Here is a 22,322-nt window from a genome sequence, read left to right as displayed (position 1 = left end):
ATAAGCGCCTTGTCTGCAAAGCTATGGAGAGGATCATAATGGAACTCATAAATAAAGACATTGGGGACCTACAGACACTGGATCCTACCCAATTTGGCTTTGTCAAGGGCAGATCCTGCCTCTTGAACTTGGTCGACTTTTGAAACAGTCACTAAGGCCATTGATGAGGGTAAGGCAGTTCACACAGCCTACCTTGACCTAGCAAAGCGTTCGACACAATACCCCACTCGGGCATCATAGAAAAGCTCACCAGCTTAGATGTAAACCCATATGTCACAAGATGGGTTGCAAACTGGCTCAAGGACAGAACACACAGGGTTAGAGTTGCTGGTGCCATGTCAGACTCTAAGCCGTCTGTCCCACAGGGCTCAGTCCTGGGCCCCCTCTTGTTTGGCATTTATTTTTCTGAAGTGCAGGCAAACATAGGGGGATTGTGGCTGACAAAATTTGCAGATGACTGCAAACTGGGCACCATAATTGACACTCCATCAGACACAGACATCCTCCAGAAAGGTCTCATAGAAATGGATAACTGGTGCCAGAGCCATGGCCATAAGCTAAATGCCAAAAAATGTATAGTCATACCCTTTGGAAAAAACAAGGTAACCCCTAATTACCACATAAGTGGTAATCCATTAAACATGGAAGAAGTTATCAGGGACCTGGGGACCCAAGTTGTCAGTAACCTCTCTTTTGACACTCACATTGCCAAAGTGGTTAGGAAGACCTTCTACATTGCCCACCTGATCATGAAGGGATTCACATCCAGATCAGGAGAGGTCATTGTACCCCTGTACTCTTCACTTATCAGACCAATGATTGAGTACAACGCCCCATTCGGAATGTACCTTACCCGACACCTGCAGCAGTTGGAAAGACCCCAAAAGTTCCTCACCAAAAGGATAAAGGGGCTCAAACATATGTCATACGATGCCCGACTGAAGAAACTCCAGCTCTATTCAGTCGCATACCGTCTGCTCAGAGGTGATCTGTGCCTGACATACAAGGCCATGTCCAACCCGGAATTAATGGACATGCTCCACCTCAAAAATCCAAATCCACCAGAGCCACGAGAGCAAGAGACTTAAACCTCAACACGGATATAAATAGGATGTGCTGGAGGGACAGATTCATCACCAGAGACTCCCTACACTGTGGAACAGAATCCCAGTCCATGTGAGGCAGAGCCCCTCACTGACTCTGTTCAAGAGAAATCTTGACGAGTTGATGGGAGATCGGAATCATCTCTGTATCACTGCTGGACAGAGGCACAGCAAACTAATGGGTATAGTATTCTCATCCTAAGGGGTGGTGAAAGCCACACACACTCTGGCTAGGCTTATAAATGCCCTAGGGCAGATAGCCTAGTATGAACCTATGAACCTATGAATTGTAATTTTGGAGGTTGGTCTAGTGATGGAAAGATCTGGATGGAGATGATGAGTAGGGTTAGGCTGATATCCCCACAATGAGGAAGTAAAATAGTGGTTGAAATAGTAATAGACTTAAGGGTGAATGAGAAAGATGTAAATTTTAGGAATATGTGGAGGAAAGCATGAACATGGAGGAAGAATGCTTTGCTTGTTAGCTGGAGAAATTTTATTGAATCTCACCAGGGTGGAATATTAATGGCCATCTACTGGCAATACTGTTATGTTTTTGAGCAGGGTTAGTCCAGCTTAACATTTTAATATCAGGGATTTTTGGGTGCAGAAAGAAAGTAGTATTAATAATAGAGCAAGAAATTAGTATGAGGAATGCATTTTTGTACTTACTATACTAGTAGTGTAATATAAGAAGTAGTCATCTTAGGATTAGTTCTTCTGTTTTCTCCTAGTGAGAGAAGGAATGTAGTTACATTATTTCCTGGAGACTGATGATCACCAGAAAGTTTAATAACTGCTTTATAGCCTGGAATCTGTGCTTATATTCTGATCCTGGTGAGAGTAGGAGCAGAGTGCATTAATTCCTGACTCTTTCTGGTTGGAGAGAGAGTGTCTGTGCTTAACGAACCTGATTGGTCTGGTTGCTATTCGAGGCATCTGCCAGAAAAAGGTTACAAGCCTGCAGACCCTTGCATCATCTGGGACAAGACTGTGGCTCACCAAACAGGCCGTGGCCTGCTTCTCTTCTTGGGATTGGTGCTAACATTTTGCTTCTGGTGAGAGAAGAAGCCACAGGAGTATTGTATCCCAACAGAGTGAAGCTGTCCTGAGACCAGCATTAGTAGTAGCCAGGAAGTAGCCATTCATGTGACTTCCCTCTTTTCATCATTCTTGACAAGCTAATTCTTTATTTTTCACTAAGTACTGCTTGATTTCTTTCTAACTTCAGATTCTGCCTAAATACTTCATCCCTAAATTGTCAGGGTCTACGTATTAGTTTCCTTTCAAGTGTTTGGCAATGCTCTGTACAGACTCAGACACCTTGAGTGATATTTTTCCTGTAAAAGGAATATATAAGGAAACAGCTCCAGGACTTCATAATAATGACCATCCCTCCTGGCAGGTCTAAAGGACAGTTCCCTGTGCTTTCTCCTATTAACGTGGTGTACTTGGGCATTCTATGGCAGTGTAGCAACTGCCTCATGTACACAGACAACCCTCTCCTCTTACCTTACATTCAGACTTGTGAACGATGCACTTATATATCCAAATTGGAAGCCATGCACTTTTAAGACAAGACTAGAATAGCTGGTCAAGAGGAGAAGGTCAACACCTGCACCACACCACATGCAACACATAGCCCTCCAGAACTCCCGCCATCACAGCTCTCACATAAAAACACAAACCACACACCCACCTTTGAGGATGCTCTCAATAGAAATATACCCAAACAGCATAGACCTCCAAGGCAGAAATGCACTTGACCACCACAACACAGCACAAACCACAAGACGCATAGCTCACCTACAATGTGTGCCACTCAACCTAAGCCCCTAAGGCAAAACAGCTAGCCCAATACACTAATCATAGGTGACTCGATAGTGAGCCACACTGATGTCCTACTCACTAGGTTGAATAAGGAGAAGGTAACAGTTAGCTGTCTATCAGGTGCCAGAATCCAACACATAACACACACACTCAGGTCACTCCACAACAAGTACAAGTATAACTCTGTCACTGTCCATGTGGTTAAAAATTACCTGAGTTGCACATCTCAGGACTACATGAAAAGAGACATGGAGGAGTTCTCAGATTATGTGGCCCAGGCAGGTATGACCCTAGCCCTTGGCAGCATCCTACCGTCGCCCAGAATGATACCGCAGTATAAGCAGAAAATATTTGACTTCAACAATTGGCTAAGTTTCTAGTGTCATTCTAAGGGGATCCAGTATCTGTCTGCTTGGGATGACATGACTGACAGACCTCCATGCTTTGCCAGAGATGGCCTGCATCTGTCACCCCTGGATTTCCAAATACTGGCTAAGGCTCTTGCCACCCCTATAGTGCCTTTTTTAGGTGATGTTCCAAAGACAAAATTACCACTGTAACAGCTATAAATAAATGCAATCTGAGGGTCATGCTGCTCAGTGCTAGAAGTCTAAATCTCAAGATGCACTTGCTCGAAGAACTCCTCAAAATGGAGAACATCATTTGTACTGTAATAGAGACCTAGTTTAATGCAGCAAAAAGCACCACTGTGCTACCAGGCTATAACTCATTCCACACCTTTCAGCCCCAGAACATGGACCGAAGCTCAAAAGGTGGTGGTGTCTCCATATTCATAAAGGATATGCACAACTCCAGACTAGTAGCCCAGCATAATGCATCTGAGATACTTCAGGTACAACTAACATTGGGTAAGATGGCGATTCAGGGCGTAGGCTGCTATAGGTCCCCAACCATGTCCCAAGACTCTCACTCTACATTCCTAAGCACCCTGGAAACTATTAGGGTCCAACCCAACACTCTCATACTAGGTGACTTCAACTGCCCCTCCATCAACTGGGAAAACTACTTATGCACCAATACACTGGCCCAACGCTTCCTGGAATTCATCAATTACAATGTCCTGGACCAGCTCATTCTTACCCCCACTAGAGGAAGCAACATCTTTGACCTGGTTATTGCTAACATGGGCAACCATTGCTCTACACCAATAGTCAATTCCTAATTGGTTAGATCCAACCACAAACTAATCACCACGGAAATACACATCTCACCCACACCCCCTGCAAAGGTAACCACCATGAAAAACTTCTCCAAAGCTGATTTTGGGCTCCTAAAAACAGAGGTGGCTAACTTTATGGCACCCATGTCAATGGAAAATAGATGTATGACTGCCAAATCATACAAGGCACTTTATGAAGATGTACATAAATGCTTGGAACTAGCCATACCCAACAGAGCCAAGATGCTCTCCTCTAAAAAAAGGAAGCCAATCTGGTGGGTCCCTGCCATTAATAAACTCTACAACAGAAGGAAGGAACTGTTGCAGAAAAAGGTGAAGTCCCAGGACTGAAAAAACTCCCTTATTAACTTCAACAAAAAAGCTGAGATTCCCTCATCAAAACCTCTAAAGCTAGCTATGAAGGCAGAATTGCAGTAGACACTAAAAACAACCACAAAGACTTCTATAGTTATATCAAGAATCTCCACAGCAATACCCAGGTTTGCACTGAGTTACTGCACAATGGTACCTCCTATACTGAGCAAAAAGATATTGCCAACATACTGGCCGACAGATTCAGTGCCAACTTTACCCCTCTCTCCCCCTCAAAGGACCAATCATAATACCAGAGGAATGCCAGACACCCAGCATTTCTGCAGCACAGGCTAAAGCTGCATTGTCCAAGGTCAAGAATACAGCTTCCATGGGACCCAACAATATCCCTTGGATGTGTTTTACATGAACTACAAAGTGAACTGGCACCATATCTGTGTGCCCTGTTTAATCACAGCCGCATCTCAGGATTTGCCCCTACTGAATGGCGCACTGCTGCAGTCATCCCTCTCCATAAAGGGAGAGCAACTACAGACCGTGGGAATTATCATCCCATTAGCCTGATGAGTCTGATATGTAAGGCTATGGAGCAAATCATCATGGAACTAATTAACAAGGATATAGGGAATCATCAAACTCTAGATTCCACGCAGTTTGGTTTTGTGAAAGGTAGATCATTCCTGCTCAACCTGGTTGAATTCTTCGAGTCAGTCATCAGAGCTGTGGATGAGGACAAGGCAGTTCATACAGCCTACCTCAATCTGGCCAAGGCCTTTGATACCGTTCCCCACTCAGGAATTATTGATAAACTCACCAAACTAGGCATCAACTCCTATATCATTATGTGGGTTGCAAATTGGCTCATAGATAGAACCCACAGTGTGAAAGTAGCGGACTCCAAGTCAGACTGCCAACCAGTCACGAGTGGAGTCCCACAGGGATCAGTCCTGGGTCCTCTCCTGTTTGGCATCTACTTCTTAGAAGTTCAGGCCAACATGGAGGGACTCTGGCTGACCAAGTTTGCAGATGACTGCAAGATGGGAGCCATTATTAACTCCCCAAGTGATGCAGACATCCTACAGAAAGGACTCACTGAGACCAATGGTGTCAAAACCATGGCCTTAAGCTTAATGCCAAAAAAATGTGTCATCATCCCCTTTGGGAAAACTCAGTTCCCACTAATTACCACATTGATGTGACCCCACTGAACACAGAAGGCGTTATAAGAGATCTGGGGACACAGGTTGACAGCAACCTCTCCTTCGACAACCACATTGCCACTGTGGTCAGAAAGTCCTTCTATGAGGCACATCTCATTACCAAGGGTTTTGCATCCAGGAAGAAAGAGGTCATCATCTCTCTCTCTGCTCTTCCCTCATTGGGCCAGTCATCGAGTATAATGCCCCATTTGGCATGTACCTCACTAGACACCTGCAACAGCTGGAAAGACTACAAAAGTACCTCATGAAGAGGATCCTAGGCCTTAAGCACGTCCTACATGGACAGACTCAAAAAACTCCAGCTATTCTCTGTCTCATATTGTCTACTAAGAGGCAATCTCTGCTTTACTTACAAAGCCATGTCTGACCCAGCTCTGTTAGAAATGCTAAATCTAAAGAAATCCAAATCCCTCCACACCACATGCTCCAGAGACCTCACTCTCATTACCACAATCAACAGAACATGCTGGAGGGACAGGTCATAACCCAGAGACTGCCCATGCTCTGGATCAGACTTCCCATGCATGTCAAGCAGAGCACCTCACTGGCCCTCTTCAAGTGAAATCTTGATGAGTGGATGGGAAACAGAAAGTTCACCCCAGGGATCACTGCAGTGGCTCTACGTGATAGAGGCACTGGGAACTAACGTTGGGGGGGGCACGATGCCAGGGCACTTCTATGGGCTAGGCTTGTAAAGGCTCCAGGGCCATTAGCCTAGTACACACCTATGAATCTATCAACCTATGAACCTAGCAGGGATTTAAAACTGTGATAGTCTGTATAGTGCAATTACAAGATGTGCCCATGGTACAACTAGGCAATAGACAGTGAGTATACTACTATGATGGTATGGTATAGAGTGCAAAAATATTTATTTTTTTATTACTTGGACTGAGTTATGGTGATTGAATGCATGGCTAGGCTATTGGTAAATGGTTGCCCAACACATAAAGAATTGTGATAAATGGCTGATGATGTCCACACAGAGGTGATAAAGGGTTGTTACGTTTAATTGGTGTTTCATCAGTCATTGTGTTTAACCAGTACTGAGAGAGCTGACAGCTGATCTGATTTAACTGAGTATGTATGGTTTCTTATTGTATATAGCTTGCTGCTATAATTTTATAGTTTTCATTTTGATTGAATTGGCTGCAGTTTGTTTTGGTATCTCCTTAATATGATTTGAGAAAAGACAGAACTAGATAGTATCAACATCTATTATCCTGATTGTGGACTTAGGCTTACTGCAAAAAAACAAAAAACAAAAAAGAAGCAGTAGTGCAGGTGCATATGGTGAGTAAGTCTTTCCCACTGACTTTCCTGACACTGCTGTTATGCTTACTGTGCTGTCCTACCCCCCACCCCACCCTCACATAGTGGCACTGTTGTCATCTTTGGCAGTTTTCTGCATTCCATTTGCCTCTGATTATTTTATACAGTTCTTTTGGAGGATTTTCTGTCATCAGAGCTATTGCTTGCTCGACCAGCAACTGGTACTACTCGCCAGACTGGAATAGCCCCTCATCTCCAAATTGAAAAGGAATATAAAAAGATTATTTCCCCTATACTAAAAGCCAGATCTGTTTTCTTCCCAGTAAAAGCAAAAAATAAAGCCTGCCCCCCTACACTCAGGCCCATTTCTGCAGCCTTAATTCTTGTTTGAAGAGCAAAAATGCCATTTTACTTTTAAAACTGTAGCAAACTATATATTAAATCACATGTAATTAATTCCCAATGTATTTATTTTAGTACCAGCATTTTCATAAAAATGCATTACCGATTGGCATCTCCCAATCGCACCCCATAGCAACTTATGCCTGGGGCAGCTGTCCCCTTTACCCCATTCTAGCTATGCTTCTGACTGTCACTTTCAACTGAGTTAAATGATTTTGAGAAGTATTTCATTTACCTCCTGAGCACTGTGCTATGTAACAGTCCATAATTCTTTCCAACTTTTTGCTTAGTTTTCCAGTCTCTCCACCTTTCAAACTTGTTATCTCCATCCACTTCTTATGTGTGGATGTTGTCTCTTTTTTGTTGCATTGATAAGGTAAAGAAATCAGTGGAGGTTTATGCCATTATTTTTGTCCTATTTCATTTACTTCCTGTGTTATCCTTCCTCTGTACTGGCAAATATATAACTTTAAATGATATTATATTACATTTGCCTAAAAGGAGATGGAAACAACATGCCTATTTAATTTATTCTTTAAGGGCATTTCTATTTCTATTTTCTTTTTGCCTACCTTTTTCCATCTTTGATGGCCATTCTATGACCATTTACTTGAGTATCATCTATTTCTCACCATCTGTCTGATGATAACTCACTTATGATTTGTGCAAATCTTACTCACAGCATTTTTGCAGGGGGGTGAATGCCCCTGAACGTAAGGTATCTATGTCTCTGATTCTGTAACTCTACATATATCTTTTCTTTTTTTTTGCTAGGCTTAAAATGGCCCACAGGGACGAATAACTTAGTGCTTATCCTATATATATATATATATATATATATATATATATATATATATATATATAATATTTATAGAGAGAGAGAGATTGTAATCCTGACCGAATCAAAGAATCTCAAGGATGGGCTTTAGCACTGGTCCTGAAAAGGGGGAAACACCTATTCGGGCCCAAGGTATATGCATAGCTATCTGTCTATATCTATCTATATATCTGTATGTATATATATATATATATATATATATATATATATATATATATATATATATATATATATATATATCTATATGTATATATATATATATATACATATATATCTATATATACGTATGGGTCCACTTTTATATCTCGAAATACTGAAATCTCGAATTTCAGTATTTCGAGACCATAATGTCAAAATTGCAGTTTTTCAAAACTGCACTATGTCGAATCTTAGTATCCCGAATGCACAATAGGTGTAGTATGGTATGTATGTGATTGGGTACTGTCACTTTAAGGATATTGTGTTATGGCGGCCGATGTTCGTTTATGTATGGAGATTTAGGCAAGTGTTCAATTTTTAAGGGTTTTGGGTCTGAATGTGTTTGTTTTTAGATTTTGTAGGGAGTTTTAGGGGTAGATTGGGGTACGTAGTTGATACTTTATGTGTGTGAGTGCTGTATATGGGGATTTTAGTACAACTGTAGTATATGTGGGTGTTATAAGTGAGTACAAATATGACTGCAATGGGAGTGTAGGGCAGGTAAGAGTGTGTTCATGTTTTTGTATTTTTTTGAATTAGTGCGACCTCGGAGTTGGTATATATAAGTAGGGGGGGTGTGGGGGGCTTGCCCCACACATGGTGGAGGGGCACAGGGGGGGCTTTCCCCTCCCTGAAGGAATGTATGGTGGTGTTTCTGATTGTAGTTATGTGTTGTTTATGTTTTGTTTTGGGGGGGAGAGTTGGATTTTTTTTTTGTTTTATTTCTTCTGGTTTTGTGAGTGTTCGTGATTGTGTAGTTTCGTGTTTGTGAGCGTTTGATATTTTAGTGCCAGAACACTGAAATTCGAGATTAAAAAGTGGACCCATATATATATATATATATATATATATATATATATATATATATATATATATATATATGTGTATGTGTGTGTGTGTGTGTGTGTGTGTGTGTGTGTGTGTGTGTGTGTGTGTGTGTGTGTGTGTATATATTGTAGATGTGTATAGCTATATCTTTATCTAGCTATATCGCTATTTTATATTTATAGATGTGTTACATTTCTACAATATGTGTCCATTGTTGTAAGAATGCCCTTCTATATTGCACAGCTTATAAACACAGTGATTGTGTTTAAACCTAGGGATGTCATTGGCCCCATTTACTTAGTTCTCATTAGGTCAATCATTGAATATAATGCCCCCTTTGGCATGTATCTGTCCAGATACATGCAACAACTAGAAAACCACCAAGATACATTACTAAAATAATGCTTAAACAACATATTCTACAGGGACCAACTCAAAGCCTTATCACTATACTCTGTATTCTACAGACTGCTAAGAGGTGATATGTGTCTGTCATGCAAGGCATCCTCTGACTCAGTAATGATGGATTTACTGCACATCAGGAAAACAAATGGCATCATAAATACTCAGTCCAGGGATCTGAACCTCTTCTGCAACATCAACAGAATGGTTTGGAGAGACAGGTATATTTTACAGAGGGTCCTGCTGTTATGGAACAGACTCTCCATCCACTTAAAACAAAGTTTATCCCTGTCCATATTCAAGCACAAATTAGATCTATGATGGTAAACAGAAAATTTACCCCAGGACTACCCCTGTACTACTAATAGACAGAGATGGTTCCTAAATGCTTTATCCCATGCATGGCTCTGCTTACATTATCTATGGTATGATTCCAGTTATTCTCATTAGGGTAATATATCACTGTCAACCATGGGATGGGTAAGACCAATCTCTAACCAAATGAGATAGGTTAACTAGATCACAAAAAGGGAGACTGCCTAGGCTTAAAAATGACCCACAAGGGCAACTAGCTTAGTACTTAATGAAGCTATGAAGCTAGGAAACTACACACACACACACACACACACACACACACACACACACACACACACACACACACACACACACACACACACACACACACACACACACACACACACATACACACATATATGGGAAAGAGTAGTGGAAGCTAGGTTAAGAAGGGACGTGATGATTAGTGAACAGCAGTATGGTTTCATGCCGGGAAAAAGCACTTCAGATGCGATGTTTGCTCTGAGAGTGTTGATGGAGAAGTACAGAGAATGTCAGAAGGAGTTGCATTGTGTTTTTGTAGACTTAGAGAAAGCATATGACAGGGTGCCTAGAGAGGAGTTGTGGTATTGTATGAGGAAGTCAGGAGTGTCAGAGAAGTATGTAAGAGTGGTACAGGATATGTACGAGGGTAGTGTGACAGCAGTAAGGTCTGCGGTGGGAGTGACAGATGCGTTTAAGGTGGAGGTGGGGTTACATCAAGGATCAGCTCTGAGCCCTTTCTTATTTGTAATGGTGATGGACAGGTTGACAGACGAGATCAGACAGGAGTCCCCATGTACTATGATGTTTGCAGATGACATTGTGATCCGTAGTGAGAGTAGGGAACAGGTGGAGGACACCCTGGAGAGATGGAGATATGCTCTAGAGAGAAGAGGAATGAAGGTCAGCAGGACTAAGACAGAATATATGTGTGTGAATGAGAGGGAGGATAGAGGAATATTGAGGATGCAAGGAGTAGAGGTGGCGAAGGTGGATGAGTTTAAATTCTTGGGATTAATAGTTCAGAGTAACGATGAGTGTGGAAGCGAGGGGAAGAAGAGAGTACAGGCAGGATGGAGTGGGTGGAGAAGAGTGTCAGGAGTGATTTGTGACAGACGAGTACCTGTAAGAGTGAAAGCGAAGGTCTACAAGAGGATAGTGAGACTAGTTATGTTATATGGTTTGGAGACAATGGCATTGACAAAAAGGTAGGAGTTTGAGCTGGATGTGGCAGAGTTAAAGATGTTAAGATTTGCACTGGGTGTGACAAGGGTGGACAGGATTAGGAATAAGTATATTAGAGGGTCAGCCCAGGTTGGAAGGTTTGGAGACAAAGCTAGAGAGGCAAGATTACATTGGTTTGGACATGTGCTGAGGAGGGATGCTGAGTATATTGGGAAAAAGATGCTAAGGATGAAGCTACCAGGTAACAGGAAAAGAGGAAGGCCTAAGATAAGGTTTATGGATGTGGTGAGAGAGGACATGCAGGTGGTTGGTGTGACAGAGCAAGATGCAGAGGACAGGAAGAAATGGAAACCGGTGATCCACTGTGGTGACCCCTAATGGAAACAGCTGAAAGAAGATGATGATGATGATATATATATATATATATATATATATATATATATATATATATATATATATATATATATATATATATATATATATATATACATACAGAGCTAGGGAAAGTATGTACTCCTGAAACCAGAATGAAATTCATTTGATTTTTATAAACCATTTAGTTTGTCATTTGCTAATTTGGTCAAAGCACTGATTCCAAAATTGTCTGAATTGGATTGCTGTTTCATCAGAATGTGCCCTGGCATGTTTACAGAGATTGCAGTACGGTGGGTACTAGACTCTTGCTCTTTTCTCCAACTGTTGTCTGCTCTTGAGTTGGATTTAATGTTTCAGTGTTCACTAGTACAATACTGAGGCAAGATAATTACTTACAGCACAGATAGCACAGATGGAACCGAAGGCAAGAGACACAAGCAGAAGTAACATGAAGCAAATGTATTATTAAGTGTCTTCCAGCTAATGTAGTTATGTTATTTTATTATTTGTACTATTCTGTTATGAAGTTCCCCAAAGCAATCTCAAAGAAGAGAGCACTTTGAGCTGACAAGAACCTTCTCTGTCTTTATATGTCAGCAGTAAATCTATCTGCAAAGATTATTTTATACCAATATAGATGGAGAGCATCTATATGCCGTGGTGGTACGGCAGTAGCGTTGTTACCTCACAGCAAGAGGTTCTCCCATTCGATTCTCGGCATGGCTTGGGAGTGCCTTCTGTGTGCAGTCTGCATGTCCTCCCCATGGTTGTGTACCATTCGAAAGACATGCGTGCGTAAATGGGCGTGCCTTCGTTAAAGTTTGGGCATCGAGCTGGCACCTTGGCATTTCATAAAAAAATCTACTGCCAATCATTAGCGGACCGGAGTTCCGCTGTGGCGACCCCTTTCCAGGAAAAAGCTGAAAGACAAACAACAACATAGACAGAGAGCTTCAATCATGCACAGATCTATACAAACATCCTGAGAAGAAACTTTGCTCATGAAATATAATCCTGATATTTTCACCTTTCCATCTGCTGATTCATTCTGACGTTGCACAATTAAAAGGTTATTGTCTCAAAACTCAACCTGCAGGAACCAAAACATTCTGATGACACTGCATATTTTTTTCCCTCGTGTACCTAGCCCTGCTGAAGTATGAGGTACATTTGCGAATGTGTCCAATATCCTGTATGTAGTAGGTACCGAGGATGGCATATTCATCATTTTTTCTCACTCACTAGTTGCTGGAAAGAAAGCAGTCTTTATGTATGCACAAAAGTTTGTTATTTTGACGGTTAAGTTCTTCACATCTAACAAATGGCTTTATTACATTCCATAATTAGTTCTCTTCTCAGTGTATTATGAAACTCCAAGCTGGCACAGCTTAATAATTCAGCAGTGCTTCTAATCAGACTCTTAATACTACAAGGTAAAATGGTGCGGTATTAATTTTAACTATGATAAATGTCTGTTGTGCTAGCTGTAACTGTAATAGAAAACCAAATCTACTACTAGTGTTGCAGGACCACACATATTCATTCTGTGATTGGACAGGCAAAGTGTGTGGGCCTCTGCACCCTCACATGACGGAGCAGTGGTTGGGGTCTTCTTTACTGTAAATTAAATCATGCAGTCACATCACCTTTACTTTAAACTTTAATTTTTTGTTGTGAGATTGCAGTACAGTGAGACAGATATATTGGATAGAGGGATAGGCAGTCAGACTATGGTCAATTCAAACATGTTGGTAGTATATTTAGAGATCTGAGGTTTGTAGTCCTGACTAATCATGTATATAAATGTTGGCTCAGCTAAGATCAAGTAGATCACAAACAACTGATAGCTGATCATTTCAACCAGAACCTCTCAATGTGCAGTACGGAAGCAAATAAGAGACCATTTTAGTTTAGTTTAGTTTTGTAGTTTATTCAAATGACATACTCTTAGAAATCTTTAGCTCTGCGGTCTTCATCCCAGGAAATGTAAGGAATGGGTTAAGTGTACAAGTCATGATAACAAACACAATTCCATGCAGATGTTAGAAATGCTATAAAATAAATCACTGAGCACCTGTTTACTGGAGAATGTTAAATGAATGACAGCAGAGAAGTAACAACACATTTGAAGAAGAAACTAATGAAATAAACTGTAGTGATTATTTTACATGTAGAGTATAACAAAAAACATTCAATAAAGTATAATGAGAAAAAAGTCTGTTCCTCACTGCAAACATGGTTTAAAAGTTGCTGGGGAAAATGCTAGAATGAGCAGAACTTGCCTAATAAATATATGTCATTGTATTTCACAGCTCATATCATTCAAAATCTGACTTTTCTACTATACTTCATTAGTAGAATTATGGGAGGACTTACTGCATCAAAATCTGGATATAGACGCTTGAAGTCACTGTATGAAGCAAGCAGACTGCTAGGCCCGAAGTTAGCGTGAAGCCATTCACTTGTTCCTGAACTGAGGTATGTACAGGCAGACCCTAGAAGTAAACAAAAATTGTGCTTCTGTAAGCATGGGAATATGTTGTAGGGTTTCAGAACCAAAGAGTACTAGTGTGATGGAAAACAAACAGCACTGCAGTGAATTATTATATGAATCTGTAGCTGATATGAACAACTTAAAAAAACTTTTGCAGACATTGGCATTAGTTTCATTACGCACAAACTCTGCTTATCTTATTGCTGTGCTTATGTTTTTTGCTGCTGCTGTCTACATAAATATTTCAGATGCTGCCCATCTTCACTTTCAGAGAAACAGCTTTTCTGTAAAGTCTAACTTTGAGGCTGTACAACCTTAGTGGTAAGGAGAAACTACATTACCCTGCAGTTACATGCTTTCACTAAATTCAGTGGGCAATCATTGGCAAAATGTGGAACTCAATCAAAACAGGATGACCCTTCTCAGTTCATCCAAACATTAGACGATTTTAAGCAAGGATCCCTGGACATTAGAGGGCAAAGGGTCTAATCACTGCTTATCAGTATTACAAGTTATTAATGATCCCTAAAGAAGGGCCCTGACTGGTGTTTTTTTGGAAAAGAAACATTAGACATAAGCTTTTAATCACATGAAGTCTAATTTTGGAGTAGCTTTATGAAAAAAATGTACATTTAATCTTACTTTTATATCTAGAGAGGCTTGCTGCTTGAGGAATTAAACTATGATTTTACCATAAAAACCCAACTTGAAACTTACTGTTATACCTTGAACTATTGGCTAGTTTGAGTTAAAAGGGTTATTTCATGTTTTATTTAAGTCCCGTGTTTGCGCTTGTTTGCATGAAGCACACCATCATACACTGCCACATACTGGTGGTTACCACTGGTGGGTTATAGATACAAATGTTTTGCTTGTTAAATTTAACCCTTAGTACTTTGCTTGTGGTCCTCCAGATGTTTTTTGCGGCCCTGCTCTACCGTCTGGTGGAACATTAAGCCTAGTCTCAGAGGTACCAACACACCAATCACCCACTAGCCATTTCTAAGTGTGACCCCTTTACCTGACCATATAAATTTGCCTATTACTATGGCCGGACAATTTCCCACAGTTTCTCCAGCCATCTTGGTCAACATGGGCATCCTGAGGTAGTGTAGCAACTGCCTCATGTTCACCGACAACCCTCTACTCCTAGTCCATACAAACTCAACATGTGAGAGATGCAACTATATTAAGAACCTTAAATCCATGCTGTCTCACACATCAGTCAGTACATATGACAATGAATGGGTTGCCAGCATGCAAACCTCACCTTTACTCCATCCAAACCCATGTCACACATACCTACATAGACAGAGGTCCTCAACAGAAACATACCTAAACACCAGAAACCTCACAAACGCAAACACAAGCACACTACACTTCCTCTGCAGAACACAATACACATAATAACTCATGCATCAGTGTCACACCTGTCAAGCCCTTAAGACAAAACACAAAACCAAACATATTGGTCGTAGGTGATTCCATGGTGAGACACACACATGACCCTCTCACCAGGCTGGATAAGGAAAAGGTCAGAGTCAACTGTCTGTCAGGTGCCAGGATCTGCCATATCACACATGCACTTGAGTCTCTCAACAACAGGTACTGTTCATAGGTTCATAATTCCATAGGTGTTTACTAGGACCACAAGGGGCTTTTTAAGTTTAGCCATGCATCCCAAATCTCTAACAAGTTCTGATACCCTTGATAAGTGTAATCATGTGCCTGGGAGATGAGCCATTTACAGGTCACCTGTTTGCATGAGAGACATAGGTGCCTGTTATGACTCTGCTCATAGGCCATGTTGGTGTGACTGACTTGAGACATACCACTCTGGGCTATATGATGAGAGACATCACTGAGCTCTTGGACTGTGGGTCTCAGGCAGGTATGACCATAGCCTTAAGCAGCATTTTACCTTCACCTAGGAAGATGCCTCAATATGAACAGAAAATAATTTACTTCAATAATTGGCTTAGTTACTGGTGTCATTCTATGGGGATCCAGTATCTGTCAGCCTGGGAAGACATGATCAACATACCTCAATGGATTGTTAATGATGGTCTTCATCTGTCACCCCTGAGATTTTGGCTACTGGCTATAGCTCTGGCCATCCCCGTAGTAGGCAGTGTCTCAAAGACAAAATTCCCGATGTAAAAACTCAATCTAAAAACAACCTCTATGCTACTAAACGCTAGTAGCCTGAACATGAAACTGCACTCACTAGAAGCAGTCCTCTCCTTGGAAGATATAGACAATTGTGCAGTCACAGAGACCTGGTTCAAGGCTGTGGAGAACATCCCAGCCATACCGGGTTACACCTCCTTCCACATGTTCAGATCATAAACTGAAGGCATGAAAACTAAAGGAGGTGGTGTATCAATATTCATTAAAGATAAATACACCTCCAGACTGGTTAAACAGTATGATTCCCTGGAGATACTTCAGGTTCAATTAACTGTTAGTAGGACAAATATTCAAGTTATTGCCAGCTATATGACCCTCTCCATGAATCAGGACACCCACTCTGCCTATTTGGATCTGCTTGAGTCCATCAAGGTACATCCACACCATGGTTTTGAGTGACTTTAACTATCCATCCATTGAATGGGTAAATTACTCATGCTCACACTCACTTGCCAAATGTTCTTCAACTTTGTTAACTCATAATGCCCTGGACCAGCTGGTTCACACCCCCAGAAGGAGTGCCAACATCCCGGATCTGGTACTTACTGATATGGGGATCACTGTGAAGTCTTCCTGGTGAGATCTGACAACAAATCAGTCTCATTCAAAGTAACTATCACACCGGACCCCCCCCCCCCAGCAACTAAACTAAAAAACTTCTCTAAAGGAGATTATAACCTCTTACGGGATGGTATAAATAGCTTCACTGCACCTCCCACCTCAGTTGGAACTGGCAACTATGCCGAGTTCTACTCCAAACACCCATATAACTGCATTGGCTCTGCCATACCTGATAGGACCAAAACAAGCTCCTCAAGGAAGAGCACACCTGCCTGGTAGACAACTGCCATTAACAAGCTTTACAATAAGAGGAAGAAATTGCTGTCTAAGAGTAAGAGGGATCGAGCCGTAAACTGGAAACAGTCCTTGTGAAGTCCTCCAAAGCAAACTACAAATCCAAATTAGCTTCCTCAACTATGGACAACCATAAGACATTCTTTAGATACATCTGTAAGCTAAAAGGAAAGGCCCAGATTTGTGCAGAACTGGTAGTGAATGATACCACATATAGTGAGCCTGTGGACATAGCTAACCTGTTATAAAAAACAACAACAAAGGGTACATCCAAAGGCTTCAATAATCACCGTGACTCCAGTCTTCACTTCAGAGTTTTTAATGAAAAAACAGATCCAACCTAACCTGTTAGCTGACAGATTCTGTGAAAACTTCATTCTCCTGTCCCCCCCACACATACCTCATGACATTCCTACAACCTTTCCCCTTCCTTGTATTTCTAAAGAGCAGGTTGTAAATGCCCTCTTTAAGACCAAGCACAGAGAATCTGTGGGACCTGATAACATCCCAGGCTGCATCCTACATGGGCTCCAACAAGAATTAGCAACACCACTGGGTACTCTTTTCAATCATAGTCTAAGCATTGGCTTCATCCCAGCTGAATGGAAAACATACACTATATCCCCTTGCACAATGATGGTGTTCCACTGACCCCGGGAACTATAGACTTATTAGCCTGACAAGTCTTATCCGCAAGGCCATGGAGTGAATCATGGACCTTATCAACAAAGATATAGGTATTCTCCAAACACTTGACTAAGTTTGGATTTGTCGAAGGGAGATCATGCCTGTTAAACCTGGTGGAATTCTTCAAGTCAGTCACCAAGGCCCTGGATGAGGGGAAATATGTGCATACAGCCTATCTAGACTTAGCCAAGGCTTTTGACACTTATCCCCCACTCAGACAACATTGACAAACTCACCCAGCTAGGTATCAACCCTTTCATCATTAGGTGGGTCACTAACTGGCTCACTGATAGAGCCCATATAGTCAAAATAGGGGAGTCCACCTCCAACAGCAGACCTGTAACCAGTGGTGTTCCACAGGGATCAGTCCTGGGACCTCTGCTGTTTGGAATCTCTTTTTCTGAAGTCAAACAAAACCTAAAGGTCTGTGGTTGAGAAAGTTTGCTGATAACTGCAAACTGGGAGTGGTCAGCATCCAATAAGAGGGTCTTAGACAACAAATGATTGGTGTGAAAGTCATGGCCTTAAACTCAATGCAAAAAAATGTATTATCATCCCTTTCAGTAAGAGCGATGTTCCAGCTAACTACCACTTCGATAGCAGCACCCTAAGTATGCACTCAGAGACTTGGGCACACAGGTTGACAGCAACCTTACCTTTGATCACTATGTCTCCACAGTGGTAATAAGGGCATTCTGTATTGCTCATTTCATAAGTATGGGCATTATTTATTTATTTATTTTACAGTTGTTGAGGCATTCCCTCCAGAAAAAAAAGAAGCACTCTTCCCTCATCAGGCCAATACTTGAGTACAACGCCCCTTTTGGTATCCACCTTTCAGAGCACCTGAAGCAATTTAAGAGATCACAAAGGTTCCTCACAAGGAAAATTCAAGGTCTTCAGCATCTGTCCTATGTGGATCATCTGAAATCACTGTGACTTTAATTTGTTTCATACAGACTACTCAGAGGCAATCTCTGCCTTGCATATAAGGCAATCTCTGACCCTTTTGTTGTTTTTCAGTAGTTTGTTTGCAGTTTGACTCTACGCAATCTCTGACCCTGCTTTAGTAAATATGCTGCATATTTAAAAGTCAAGTGGTACACGGGTTACTGGCTCTAAAGAACTTAAACTGGTATGTGACAATAATAGAACCTGCTGGAGGAACAGATATGTCTCCCAGAGGTTACCATACCATTAGAACAGACTCCACTTCATGTCAAACAGAGCACCTCACTGGCCCTCTTCAAACACAATCTGGACAATTGGATGGATAATCATAAATTCACCACAGGGGTTCCACCTGTGTCCCTCCTGGACAGGGACAATAACTTCTGGTCCTATGAAAGTCCTTTTGCAGGGGATCCTGCCACCCTTCATCATGATTGAGGATCCTATTACTTTCATGTACATACTATATGCATGTATATATATATATATATATATATATATATATATATATATATAAAGTGGACCTATATATATATATATATATATATATATATATATATATATATATATATATATATATATATATAGTTACATTTCCCTACATCATTGATCAACTACACACTGGCATATACTACACTGCCCACAAACAGTTGAAACTAAATTCATTGACATGCTCATATGCATGCACCAAGCATGTTCCTTGGTGCATGCATAACTCAATTAAAAAAAATATATAATTTTTGCTGAGGGGGCAAGCTAGTCTGCATACCCCATGTGGAGGATGTGCCCCCATACACTGGGTGAATTATATGCACCAACTCTGAGAGTGAAAAAAACTGTAGGGAAATGGCAAAATCCCACTTCCTACTGTATAGCAATCTCTCTAAAGCTATGTATGGATATATATATATATATATATAGTGGTTCACAGGTATGTACTCGGCTAATGACCACTGGGCCTTTTTAAGCCTAACCATGTATCCCAAAATTCTGACAAGTTCTGGCCCTCTTAGGGCTAGGGGGACAAAACATTACAAGCAAAGTGAATGGTAGACAAACCTTTGACAGGCTACCTATGTTCACTAGAGACATAAGGTGCCAAACCAGGGGTGAATTTCCCATTTTCCATGCAACTGTCCAAATTACAGCTGAATTGAGTTAAGGTGAAGTCTGCTTCACATGGATGGGCATCCTGTTCCAGAAAGGGGTAGTTGCTGGGATACATACCTCTCTCCCCAGCAGTTCCTATTTATATCACCGGTAAGGTTTAAGCCTATAGAACGTGTACTTCTGGTGCTCTTTGTTTTACATATATGAAGGAGGTTTATTAGACTAGGGTCTGAGGATACCTTGTATGCCAGGCATAGATCTTCCTTCAATCGCCTGTAGAGACTTGGGATAGGGCTTTGAGGTAGTCTACACTGGATAGGTTATTTACTCCCTGTATTCTTTTAGTGAGGAACCGCTGTGGACATTCCAACTGGTGGCTGTGCCCAGTTAGGTACATACCTAAGGGGCACTGTACTCAGTGATAGGTCTGATGAGTGCAGTATGCAGTGGAGCAATTAACTATTCAGCCCTAGATGCCACACCTTTGATTATAAGTTGCACAACAGAGTAATTCTGTCAGTACCATAGAGACATAATGGTCAAAAGCTAGATTACTGTCTACATGTGTCCCCAAGTCCCTGACTACGTGACTACTAGGTTGACTCTTAGGTGTGTGTTGTCAGTACAATAGTTACAAGATGTGGCCAACTTCTTGGAATTTAGTTTTAGTCCATGGCTCTGATATCACTTATTTGTATGTGTCAGCCCTTCTTGAAGAATATAAGTGTTGGTGGGGGATTTTATGACTGCTCTTAATCAGCAATTTTCTGCAAATTTCATTAGCCAGGAGCCTTTAACATTGGCCTTGACTCCTGAGATGTAGATCCCAAAAAGGGATGGTCCCAGCCACAGGTGACTGGTCCCTTTTAGAGGTAAATACACCAATTCTAGCTTCTTGCATCCTGTCTGTAAGCCAGCTGGCTATCCACCAGCTGACATAAGGGTTTATACCTAACTGAGTTTGTCAACAATGTCCAAGTGGCGTATTGTGTCATATGCATTAATCAGGTCAAGGTAGGCAGCGTGAACCTTTTTTGCCCTCATCAGTTGCTTTGGTGACCTTGTCAAAGTCCACCAGGTTGAGTAGACATCACCTGAACTGATGACACTAAACTAGGTTGTACTGTGTGTTTGGGGGTTTCCTATATCGTTACTGATCATTTCCATGATAGTTATTTCCATGGCTTTCATATGAGGCTAATGAGTCTTATGGGTCTGTAATTTTCAGGGTCTATAGATGGCCCACCTTTGTGCAGGGGGATGATGATTAACATTCTTCATTAATGAGAAATAAATCTGTTTTAGAGGTTACAATTAAATAATGTTTCCAGAGGGTCTGATATGTCATGTTTCATGCTATTTAGAAAGCAGCAGGGATGTTGTCAGGTCCCATCGATGCAGTGCTCTTGGCCTTAAGAGAGAGAGCACTGAGGACCTGTTCCCTAGTTATAGCTGGGGGAGTTATATTTCCTGATGGGAGGTTGGGGAGGGGGTAATGTTAGAGCTGAATTTGTGTGCTAGTAGTTTTGCTATATCTTCTGGCTTAGCTATTTTTAATTTCTGGAAATCTTCTGGTTTTCCTATACCATGATGAGAATGGAGCTCATTCTTAAGTCAAGGTAAAATTAAAATTTGTGAAATTAGTATTTTTTCAACCTTTGATGTTAGCCAAAAGTGCTGTGTACAGCACTTGCAATGTACCTGGAACTGACTCCTTCTGCAATTCATATTATGTTAAGTATCAATAGCATATCTAAATACACCTACAAATTATTTTATTATGAGAAACATTACTTCTACTACTACTGGAATTGTCTGGGTATTCGTCTTACACTTTGACCTTATTTCTGCAAATGTTGGTATTTTATGACTTTGTGTCTGTCTGCACGTAAGACGTAATCACTGAGTGTAGCAATTTCAATGATCAATGCTACTTTTGTCATCTTTTCAAGAACTATTATATCTGGTTTTCTTGCATCTATTTTTTAAACTGTTAGTAATGAGTAGTCCCATGTGATTAAATCTTCATCATTCTCTGTGATGTTTTATGTCTTAATGTTTCCACCGCTTCGTAGCTACTTCAATACTGTAATGTTTGCACAATCCCAAATGTAACAGTCTTGCTACATTATTATGGCTTTCAGTATAAAGGCCTTCTACCATTTGTGTATCACACACAGCAACAAGATTTGCAACTGTTTCCAGTTCTGTTTTACAGAAACTGCATTTGTCTGTTTCTCCCAGATGTACAATAGACTTTGTAAACCAACATGTACGTAGTCCACTCTCCTGAGCCACTAATATTAACCTTTCATGTTTTGGTTTAAACTCACCTCTTCTTAACCATTCCTGAATCAGATACTGATCAACATGAGGTTGTATTAGGAGTTTTCTATATTTGCAGCTATATTTATGCCTTTTCCACATTTCTTGCCTTCTCATGTGATCCTTCTTCTTATATTCTTTCTTTTGTTTTTTGGTACGTTCACTTTCTGCATGATTTTTATCTACTTCTGGTTTGGTTTCCATTCTT

At 41.0% G+C, this 22,322-nt stretch overlaps 1 protein-coding gene across 1 annotated transcript in view; it reads right to left on the bottom strand.

Annotated features, from left to right (window-relative positions):
* Positions 1-22,322, bottom strand: part of LOC122816739 — a 1,006,513-nt gene that overhangs the window by 711,148 nt on the left and 273,043 nt on the right. Inside the window, exon 14 of the mRNA XM_044089733.1 lies at positions 13,879-13,997. Coding sequence (XP_043945668.1) covers positions 13,879-13,997 — 119 coding nt within the window. The remainder of the gene's footprint in view (positions 1-13,878; positions 13,998-22,322) is intronic.

Source organism: Protopterus annectens, chromosome 12.part0, assembly GCF_019279795.1.
Source record: "Protopterus annectens isolate FY-2018-M chromosome 12.part0, PAN1.0, whole genome shotgun sequence".
NCBI lineage: Eukaryota > Metazoa > Chordata > Ceratodontiformes > Protopteridae > Protopterus > Protopterus annectens.
This window is presented reverse-complemented; position numbering and strand designations above follow the sequence as displayed.